Source organism: Sceloporus undulatus, chromosome 5, assembly GCF_019175285.1.
Source record: "Sceloporus undulatus isolate JIND9_A2432 ecotype Alabama chromosome 5, SceUnd_v1.1, whole genome shotgun sequence".
Taxonomy (NCBI): Eukaryota; Metazoa; Chordata; class Lepidosauria; order Squamata; family Phrynosomatidae; genus Sceloporus; species Sceloporus undulatus.
Genome location: NC_056526.1, coordinates 26,120,438 through 26,131,898, shown reverse-complemented (window position 1 = coordinate 26,131,898; position 11,461 = coordinate 26,120,438). Strand labels below are relative to the sequence as shown.

Here is an 11,461-nt window from a genome sequence, read left to right as displayed (position 1 = left end):
TCAGAAAGCGTCTAACTTCTAAAAAGTGCTGGCGGAGCTCAGCTTAGACCTGGCTGGGCCCCGGGCTGATGGCAGCCAGTGGTTCTGCGGCAATTTAGGGTGTGATAATCCCTGCCTCCATCCTGCGTCCCACCTCCAGCCCAAGAGGCTGGAGCCAGTTTCAAATGCTGAGTGATAAGCTCCTAAATATGTCTTCCTAAATGGCAGTCAAGTACAGTGGTACCCCGGGATACGAATTGATCGCGTTACGAAATTTCCGGGATACGAAAAAGTTAGATTGGAAAAAACTGTTCCGGGATACGAAGGTTTTTTCGGGTTACGAAATTTTTTTCGGCGCGAAATTCAAACGCACGGCTTTCCAGCGCTAACGGAAAGCCTTTTCGGGTTGCGAAATGCATCGGGTTACGAACGGGGCGGCGGAACGAATTAATTTCGTAACCCGAGGTAGCACTGTATGCAGGCACATTTGCACAAAATTCCAGTTGCTTAACTTTTCATGGAGATTCTGTTATTTGCATAATTGAGGAAGCATCATGCCAAAGCAGTCGTATCTGATAATTGTCAAATGTTTTACTGAAAAGCAGTTTTGTTTTTTAATCAGGACTGATCAAACCATGGCTCCAATAGCCTGCACGATATTTGTGAGAAACTTTCCTTTAATTATTAAGTAGTTTTCCAATACTCATGACTGCAGGAACAGATTTGAAACTGTGATTTTTTAAAAATATATATTTTCAAAAACTTGACTTTCTAACAATGATAAAAACTCAAAATAAACATACTATGTAGTTAGGAATCTTGTAACCTGCCATTAGTTATATGAAGTGACATGTGAAATGTGAATGTGATTCCAGTATAAATTATATACAAAATTACATAATCTAAGATAGTTACTCTATACATCCATACCTGGGAAAAGACTAGACATATAGTGGCTTTTACATCTGAATAAAGCTTTAAAGGTTTAATATTTGGATGAAAGATCCATGTTATATTTTTAACTAAAGATATTATTTTGCAGATGCATCAAGCACTGAAAAGGCACAGCTTTTCTGCTGTTTATTCATCCATTATATTATCCTGCCTCTTTGCCTAGAATACAATTAACAGGCATGTATTACACACTTTGAAGATCAAACTGAGATGTAAAGTCAGTTACTAAATTTCTGCTGACCTGCTAATTTCCATACAAATGCTTTACTTATCATTGGCAGCAAGTTTCAAAGCATCTCCCCTAGATTCCTTTTAAGCTCTTTTTGGTGTTTTCCTATTTTCAACATGACTGCCACCAGTTTTCCAGAACTGTGTACACTAGCATTTTTGCCAGGTCATAATTCATGAAGACATTTTTACAGAGTCTCTAGAGGTGCTCAGAGATTAGCTGCCAGAGCTGAAATATTATTATGCCTGGGATCAAATATAGGCCCTTACTCATTAAGCATAGTGCTTTGGCAGTTTCCATGTACGTTTTATATGTCTTTAAATAAAACAAAGCAACATTTGGTACATAGATATGGAAATATAAAATTTGGATAGATATATATACACTCATACACATATATGGCTGCAAAAATAAGTAAATTATCTTACAATAATTGACCTCATGTATGTAATGTTAACCCATTGTTTAGCACAGATGTGGAAAACTACTTTAGGGCTGGATGCCACACCACTGTACTGATGATGTACGTTGGAAAGCTGCTCCTCCCATATCCCTGCATATACTTTTTTAAAAACTGAAAAAGGAGGCATTTCATGCCACTGGGCTGTGTGTTTTCACTGGCAGAGATGGGGTGCGGAGTCAACATAATTTAGGCCAGGAGTCACATTTGGTTTTGGGGGAAAAAACTTGCAAGTTTTAAATAGATCAAGGGTAGAGTGCACAAGTACGGTATCTGTTCAATTTGAAATTAAACAATGGGGTGAGTCAAAGATCTAGAGATGCTGGGTTATACTTTGCTCATCCCTTGGGGCTCTTTCACAATAATAATAATTAATAATTTGTTTTATTTATATACCGCTATTCCAAAGATCATAGCGGTGAACAGCAAGTAAGCTAATTTGCCCCCAACAGTCTGGGTACTCATTTTAGCGACCTCGGAAGGATGCAAGCCTGAGTCGAGCTTGGGCCCTTTTGCTGGTCTTGAACTCGCAACCTTGTGGTTTTGAGTGAATGGCTGCAGCACAGGCATTTAACCACTGCGCCACCACACATAACCCTGTATTTCTGCTTTAAAAACCATGGCAATATCCTATAGAATCCATAGGATTTGCAGTTTAGGGTGGGGTACTTAAAATTCTCAGCCCAAGAGGTCTAGTGTCTCATTAGACTGCAAACCATAGGATTGCATAGGTTGCAGTCATGGGATTTAAAGTGAAAACTTAGTACTATAATTGTACAGTGTGAAAGGTCCCTTGCTTTTGCAGAATGTGCACAAGCTGCCTCAGGCTCATGTTCTCCCCTCCTTTTGTGGCTAAGAAGAGAAGTTTGAAAACTGTTACTTCTGTTTTTAGTTAACCACAGTTTGCTAGGTCATCTGGCTCTGGAGTTGTGACTAACACGCCATGTTTACTTTCACTGAGCCAGTTTCATTTGAAGTTGCCTTGTTTGATTATTAACCACGCTTAAAAAATGGCAAACCTCCTCTGAACAAATTCTGCCAGAAAACCCCATGATAGGGTTGCCTTAAGGTTGTCATAAGTAAGAAACAACTTGAATGCACATAACAACAACAACAAAAGGTAATCATAAGCTGTCATGCCTCATGAGACACCAAACAGGGAGAGTTTAAGCTTCCAAATTGCTTCTCCCAGACATGTGGAAGGAGGAGGTGGAATATGGAAACCAAAGACTGTGCCTTGCTTCTGCTCACACACATTACGCTAAACCATTGTGTGTGAATGCAGAGAGTATATTAGTATCTGCATTTGCTTTCCACTCTGACATCTGCATTGGGGATCCAACACAATACTTTAATATGTATATTGTGCAATCTCTTATGTTGGGGAAAGTATTTTTCTGTCCCAAGTTTCCCAACTATTTAATTGATCAGAAAGACTAGTTCAATGTTTACTCTTTTTATTAAATTATGTATGTTCAAAGATGGCATACACATTTTGTATGTATTTTTGTGTTCATGGAGGAACATTCAAACTTGTAGTACCCCACTTCCACCCTGAAATGCTCCAATCCAGGAAAGGATTTTGCCCTTTTGCTTCTTCACACTTAACTATTGCAAAAAGAGCATCATGTGAATATTGGGGCATGCTGCTGCTCTCTTCAGAATTCGCTCAAGCCATTTTATTACCTGAACCATTTTGCTATCAGAGGAAAAAGATGAGATGCTTCCATTCCCCTGATACAGTTTCATGTAGCAGCAGCTGGGCCTACAATATCATCTTCCTTCAACAGTGGAGAAAGGACAGAAATCTCCACTATATTTGTGGGCAGCAGGGTAGTTTACCCTATGTAGACCAGATTTTGTGGTAGAAGAAGCCCCATCCTCTCGATACTAGGAGGCTAAGAATGAATGAATATCTGGGGGTCTCACACTCTGCTCCTCATACACCAGCATCCACTGGTTGAGGCAGCCACTTGTTCAACCCAGTGTTGGGGCCAGCTTTGTCCTTGGCATTGAGCAATATTCATGGCCCCCACTCTAGATGTGACTGTATTGACAAGGCACTGAAGTAGTATACGCCTGAGCAACTGGTGTGGATTCTTGCAACTGTGTGTCAGCTGACCTTTTGCTGAACGCAAGGTCATCAAATACAGCCCTGACTGTGAAAGCTGATGTTGACATAGTTGGTGGATCCCTAGGTAACAATGGTTTCTGGAGACATCTAAGCGTTTATTTATTTTATAAAAAAATCCCCTGAGTATTTGCCTTCTTCATAGATAAAATGACACCACTCCATTCGAAATTCAAAGGAAGTGGTATAGAATAAATTGTCTGTGAAGAGTTAAACTAACAGATAAAGAAGCTCATATCTGGATCAGAGTGTAATGGGAATTGAGAAGCATTAAGAATATCTGAATAGCCTTGCAAACAACAATGTGGTTGAAAACTGTGATGGAATTAAAAGGTTGTCAGCATGCTGTGGCCATAATATTACTATAATTTTCTCATTTTTAACTTTGCCCTTCCTCTAAAGAGCATCAATGGTTCCATCCTCTTTATCTTCAGAGCAATCTTGTGACATATATTAGGCTGTGGGATGGTGGTTCATTCAAGGTCAGGCTGTTTGAGGACTTGAATTCATGCCTCCTCGATCATAGTCCAACACACTAACAAATCTGATTATCCAGACTCCTCAAAGAAAATAGGTTTTCCAAAATCAGGTTTTAAAAAATGTGGATGAAAATGATGCAAAAGCACATTTTGAAGGTGGTGTAAATGGGTGGGGAAATAGAAGTTGGAGTTAACTGTTCTCTCTAAGAATGACAGTAGGAATGGTGCCAAAACAGGAAAGAGCTGTCTGAATGCTTGGATGAATCTCAACATGTACAGAAGTACGAAGAGGAGGGGGGCAGGGGGGAAGCAAGAGAAACAGTGTCCTTACATTACAGCCCAATTGCTCTCAGTGTCAATTTGAAAGGGGAAAAAGGAAATTGCAGTAGAAGAAGAAGAGAGCATTGGTTTGCTGTTTTCTCTAAGGCAAGGTGGAAACAATGGTTCTACAAATGTTTTTTAGACTGAATCTGTTATAATCCCTCAACATTGATAGCAGGACTGCGGAGTCAGGATTTGAAGGAATTCTGCATGGAATCATTGCAGGTAGAAATGTATCAACTCAGACTCCAGCTTCAAAATAAAAACTTAAAACAATTTACAGTAAAGATATCATTTTATAGTGATATTTTATACTTAAATAGATTTTCTATGATTTGTATGGAGGTGCTAAAATGCCTTGTGCTACCATTTTACTACAGTAAATTTGGTATTGCTGATTAATATACATTGGCCATTTATGAAGAAGTTGGGGGCTTCCAGGAGCAGGAATTCATCTGTCTTTTGGAAGGCACAGAAATGAAGTGGTCAGGGTGTCTGAAAGGGTAGAGTAACCCCCAAACAGCCTGCAGACCATAGTTTGCCCATCCTGTCCTAAATGAAGACATGTCAGGTTAGCTGGAAACTTGAGCATAAAGTCTCCTGTTGAAGGCCTCAGATACAAAACAACATTTTGTTGCCTGTCGTGTTAATGACTGAGCTATTAATCTGAAAGTGATTGTGGTAACTGCCCGTGATGTAATGCTCAGGCAAGTAGACAGAAAGTACCTTTTCCTTTAAAGCTTTTTCTCTCCACCTGCTGGTTCAGACTTGACAGTGCAAGCTGATCTAACCTCTTGTGCAGTAGCATTTAAAATTGCCAGTAGCTCTGTGCTCAATAGCAGCATGTAACTGAATTCATTAAATGTTGTTTGAATGAGAAGTAAAGAGTGCATGCTACATTGTATCAGCATGAGTGGTAGAATATTTTATCTATACTTGTGTTCAAGAGCATATTTCTGGGAATCTCAACTCTGCAACTTCTGCTTCAAAAACAAAAGTTGACCTATCTGAAGATATTAGAAGCAACTTTAAAGGGGAGGTATTCCGAAGTCAGTTGTACTCACTGGGTATCTCTGGATGTATCCACACTGCAGAATTAAAGCAGCTTGACACCACTTTAACGGTCATAACTCTCTTCTACAGAATCACGGGATTTGTAGATTGGTGAGGTATTCAGTCTGGTCTGTCGGATCATTCTGATGTCTTACCAAGCTGCAAATCCTAGGATTCTGTACAATAGATTTATGGTAGTTAAAGTAATGTCAAAGTGACATGTGAATATACTAGGATCCTTTTACACTACCAATATGCCACTTAGATTCCATTTCAACTGCCATAGTTCTATGGAATCCTGGGATTTGTAGTTCGTTTCTGTTTTCCAAACAACACACCCCTGGATCCCATAGGATCCCATTTAACTGCAGCCCTGGCAATTAAAGCACAGTCATAATGATATAATTGTACATTATGAAAGGGCCCCTAGTCCTTTCCAGCTTTTCCTTGTAGCACAAGTAGGAACAACTGAAAATTTTGAAATCAAGCTCTCATCATGACAGTCCCATATACAGACATCCTGAAGGAGAATCTAAACTTGGAGGCCACTGTGTTGAAATGTCTATCTATTTTCATGGTCTTTTATAAATTGATCTAATTGGTCTTGCCAGTTCATGATTAGAATGACAAAAGAGATCACCCATACCAATGCATTGCCACTGGGAAATGCCATTATCTCTATAGGGATGGTGGCTAATCTCAGAGGGAATAGAAGAGCACAAGAGAGGTGACAGCTGATGTTATAGGCTGAGATCCTATAAACTTCTGGGAATTGTAGTTTGTTGTGGCACCCAAGTTCTCTGACAGAGAAGGCTAAATGTCTCACAAAACTACAATTCCCAGAATTCCATAGCATTGAAACATGGCAGTAAAAGTGCTTTCATACTGGATCATTTCTGCATTGTGGATGCATCCTTAGTATGTTTTTAATGATTTTATATTTTTGTTATTTTAATGTGATATTTAAATTGTGTACCTTTTTTAAAGCATTTTTTGTGAGCTGCCTTGGCTCCAGTTTAGGAGAAATAAATAAATAAATACAAAGGCAACAGATGGTTAGTTCTGTGTGAACTGTGTGACAAAAATCCAGATTTAATGTAACCGTTGACCTGTCAGAAATTCTTCAATTGTCATGGAAATAATGATCATGTTTTCACTTTTTGCAGTCATTGATACATCTCTGACCACTTTAATGTTACAGTGTCATCCTGCAGTTCTTCAGATTCCTCATCCAGATTTTAGCTTGTGTATAAGTCATGTCAGCTCATGATTGCTTTCTCCTTTTTTCCCTCCCTTTCCATAAAAAATACGCAACACTAGTTGCAAGCCCCCAGCGTGAAGGGCTTTGATTTTGCAAAACAGCATTTAGGCCAGCACAACAAAGATGACATCCTGATCATACATGAGCCAACTCCTCTACCGGGACCAATTAAGGACACCACCCCTTCTGAAAATGGTGATCTGCCGAGTCCCAAGACCAAGATCTCTTCAAAGCCATCCAAGAATGTCCGACACAGAGGGAGGTCAGTTCAGATGATGAGAAATTTCTAGGCACAGATGAAAGTTAATTAGTTTCGGTTGGGGGGATTATTTTTCTCTGTAAGTCTTTTTCCTCGGTTTCAGTAGTCTTTGTAAGGAACTTGCCTTTTGTACTAATCTGAAAGGATTGGTGTCTAGTTCTTTCTTACATTCTTCTGCTGTGTTTCTTAATTGTGGGTTTTCCCTACCAGTTTTAGAAGTTTAGAAGTGTGAGAGAATACTTTGGGATGAGAGGCACTAATATGGTTTAATTGTGTAACTACATTTTCCGATGTTAAGAGCATACACAGAGCAGGAGGTAGGAAACGTGACCTCTAGATGTTAACTGCAAGTTCCAGCAGGTCTATCCAGAGGTGAGGAATGCTGGGATTTGCAGTCCATCATCATCAGGAGAGGTGCATGATTCCCACTCATGAAAAACAACATAATGCATAAACTTATAGAAGATGATATGTAGCTAACTGTTAACATATTCTTTCATGTCATATTCATCCTTCCTCAAAGTATTTACCTCTTACAAGTCCAGATGGTGTTTCCAGAATATCTGCAACCTTGATGGAGTTAAAGGGAATACAGTGCCATGCTTCCTAGCCCCATCCTTGACATAATTAAGATAATTAGAAATGCAAAGCAGAGGTATAAAAATTCAGAGAGCTAGAACAGTACTGAGTCACCACATCTTATTAAAAAACCCTGGGAAAATAAGAAAGATCTTTAATGGCTTTCTGCCACCACCATTTCCTACTGGGTGGGGCAAATTGTCCAGGTCTTGCTTTCCTTCACCACAGTTGCTCAGACAGAGAGATAGCTTAGTCGTCCCTTCTATCCAATGACAATTAGCCCTTTGAATTGTTTCATCAGTATTCTGCTCTGGTGAGTTAATATAAAGCATTATTTCTTTCTGTCTGTCCTATAATGAATAATGATGCTGAATGCAGTTGAAAGCAGAGAAAAATACCTGCTCAAAGGCTGTCTATATATTAATCTGCTGTTATTTATTCTGGCTGACCCTCTTACACATCTCCGGAAATTTCCTGGAGCATGGTCTGGAGCCATATGATGTAGTAACCAAATTGGAACTAAGCAAGTGTAGGTTTGATCAGCACCTGCATGAGATGCTGACCTCAGAACCCCATGGACAACCCTTGAAGCTATGTCAAAGAAAATAGGTGAAATGTGAATATACATCATGATGATGATGATGATGTACTTTAAAAATGGTTTGTGTTTTTTTGACCTGCAGGGTTTCCCCTTCTGATGCTGACTCCACTGCAAGTGAACAGTCCAGTGGTCGTGAGACAGGAGAGGAAGCTTCAAGACCACAGACAGCTGTCAATGAAGTCAAACCCCATCGAGTCAATAAGTCAGGTATATTTTACTCTTTTACTTGATAGTTTTAATAATTCCAGAATAATTTATAACAGTGTCTCCTAATAAATCACAGATGTGTAGGTGGTAAGGATATAAAAACCACATCCACTTTCCTATAAGTGCTTCTTGAAATACAATTATATACAGTTGGCCCTCCACATTTTCTGATTTGACTTTTGTGGGTTTGATTATCTGTGGTTTTGATATGTTCTCTCTAGGAATCTCAACATCCTCCAGCGCAACTCTGCCAGAAGTTGACCATAGAGTTATACTTATACTTAAAAACAGTCCCACATTGAAAAGCTATATGTAAGGAGGATAATAGTATACCAGGATAAAGGGAACTAGTATGGCTGTATCCAGTCTCCCACATTCATCCTGCATTGGGGGTACACTTTCAAAAGACCTATGCCATTTGCTTTTTGGAACATTTGAATCACCTTATTTACAACATAACAGAGCTCTGTTCCATACCATGTGGCTTTCTTTCTGTCATAGTTTAATTTATATCTTCATTGCCTTTATCTTTTCTTTCGATGCTGCCAGGAATAAATAGAGTGGGTAAGTTTCCAAAAGAGTGTGCAATTTTCTTGCAGTAATTCTGAGCACAGAATCTTAATTATAAATATGTATACAGTGGGGCAGGAGTATGGTGTTTAATTTGGGATTGTTGGGATTTTGGATGCTCTCCCAAATTATACCCAGTAAGAAACTTGGAGTGACAGATGTGCACCTGCTGCTAAAGGACAAAGTTTCCTGTAAAGCCCTTTGGAACTCCCTTCCACAGAAGGCTAGATTGGCCCCCTCTCTGATCTCCTTTCACTGGCAGGCATGGAGGCTTTACATGGAGGCTTTAATACATAATAGTGCCCGGAGAGGCTTCTTATTGGGGTATTTGCTTGGTATGTTTTTAATGGTCTTATATTTTAATGTTGTGTTTTTTATTTGTTCTAGTAATATGGTGTTTTAATGGTGTACTGTTTTATTGTTGTTGATTTTAAGCTTTTGTGAGCCTCTTTTGGTCTAGGTTGGGGAAAAGACTGCATACAAATAAGACAAAATAAGCTGTATTTTACTAAATCAGACTTTGGTTGAGTGCAATACTGTTTTGGACCAGTGTTTACTGACAGTGACTCACTAGAGTTTGTTGCATTGGTATTTTGCATAGTATGCTACCTTCCCATTTAACTCACAAAGTGGGCAACTTCTGTAGGTCCAGGAGAGAAAAATTTTCCATTCTGCGTTCTGTTGTGACTACCCACACCACTGCCTCTGAAATGCAGCTTTGAGAACTCCACAAAAACAGTCTGGAAGATCCCATGCAGATTGTGCATTGCCTAGATTTAATTGGAGGTGCCAGAAGCTGAACCTGGGATCTTTTCCATGCAAAGCATGTGGGTGTATCTCTTAGTTGTAGCCTTCCTTCTGCATGTCACACATTAAAGCATGTAACAGTGATCCACTGTTAACTACAAAGAAGTTTTGAGAGAACTACAAAGGAGTTGGTGCAGGAGATGGTGCGTTCTTGAAGCCCTTTCAACACTTGCTGTTTTCTGATTCCAGATTAGTCCTCACAACCTGTTTCTCTCACCTTTCTAAAGGATTTCACATTCGTTGTTGCCTAGAAAAAGAGACAGAAAATGTGAGAGAGCCTTTGCTGGTTCTTATAAGAGAGGCTGTGGGTTGCTGTTCAATGTCTACCTAAATGTGTAACATGTGGTTAGCCCTCAAGCAGCTAGCTGATCCATGCAGCTTCATCTCTGCAATTGCATTGCCTCCAGCAAACGCCTCTTTTGATCTGCAAGTGGGCTGACAGAATGAGACATAGGCAGTTGTGTTTGTAAGGCCCCAAGATTAACCCATGGCATCTCTAGGGATTCCTCATAGATTCTAGGTAGCAAAGGCTTGGAACAGCTTCGGTAATGCTTCAGAGATATGGACAATTATAAACTTAGATCTCAGGTAATACTGCTTATTAAGCAGGAACTTAGAACTAGAGTTTTATCCACTATTTTGATGAGGGACAATTCTTTAAATTTGTGTTTGCAGCAGATGATTATTGCTGCTGCTAAAAATGTATCTGTGGATGGTGGGAATAATAAGGATCTTCTGATCCTTGTTCAGTACTTGTACAACAGCTATTTGAGAGTTAATATTTAGGTTTTGCTTGGCCGTAATTCACAACTTCTTGTTGTGTTAACAGGCTTTGGCTCAAGACTTCTTTCCTTCTCCAGCATAAAGGAAATTTATGAGGTTTTACTTCATTGTCAACTAAACTGCAGTTACCTCCAAACTGTGATTAATTGTGAATATGCCTTCACAAACAAACAACTTTCATAAACTAAGGTTTGAAACTGGGTTATTTTAGTAAATGGTAGGTATGACTAAACATAGTATGTCTAGATTTGGAAAGAATTCTGAAATGTTGTTGGTTTTAAAAATGGAAGGAAGAGCTTTCACCTCTTGCCCTTTCCAGAGTGAGAAGAGGCAGGGGGTTACGTGCCCAAGGTTTGTTCTTTTCGAATTAAACCATAGTTTAGTGTTATGTCTGAATGAGACTATAGCTTCACATTTGATCTAGGAGTCGCATCCTGTTCCTGTCATGCTTTTAATAATGTTCGTGAATCTCATTGTCTTCATATTCATCCTGAGCAAGCACATAGGTTTTACATTCCTTGTAATCTTAGGAAAACCTGATGTAACTATTTTAGGTTAAGAAGCCATTTGGGCTGTAGTGAATAAACATTCTAGGAATTAATTAACTTGCACTGTGTGCAACCTATGAATTGCCCTTTATTTGTCTTTGCCAATGTGTTTAATGAAAGCTCTCTTCAATCCAAAAGACAAAGGAGCTTTTTTGCTCCCTGCCCTCCTTCCTGTTCTCAGGATCACTCTTCTGCATCTCTAGTTTTGAGTCAGAGGAAGACATGCACTCTGGTGTCAAA

The 11,461-nt window shown here is 39.3% G+C and overlaps 1 protein-coding gene across 4 annotated transcripts in view; it reads left to right on the top strand.

Annotated features, from left to right (window-relative positions):
• The window catches only part of KIAA1549 (KIAA1549 ortholog), a 179,165-nt gene that overhangs the window by 151,701 nt on the left and 16,003 nt on the right, over positions 1–11,461 (top strand). For 3 of the 4 annotated variants that reach the window (XM_042469331.1, XM_042469329.1, XM_042469333.1), the window contains exons 11-13: positions 6,927–7,129; positions 8,389–8,513; positions 9,063–9,077. In XM_042469331.1, the coding sequence (XP_042325265.1) occupies positions 6,927–7,129; positions 8,389–8,513; positions 9,063–9,077 (343 nt within the window). The remainder of the gene's footprint in view (positions 1–6,926; positions 7,130–8,388; positions 8,514–9,062; positions 9,078–11,461) is intronic. The other variant, XM_042469330.1, reaches the window with a different exon arrangement.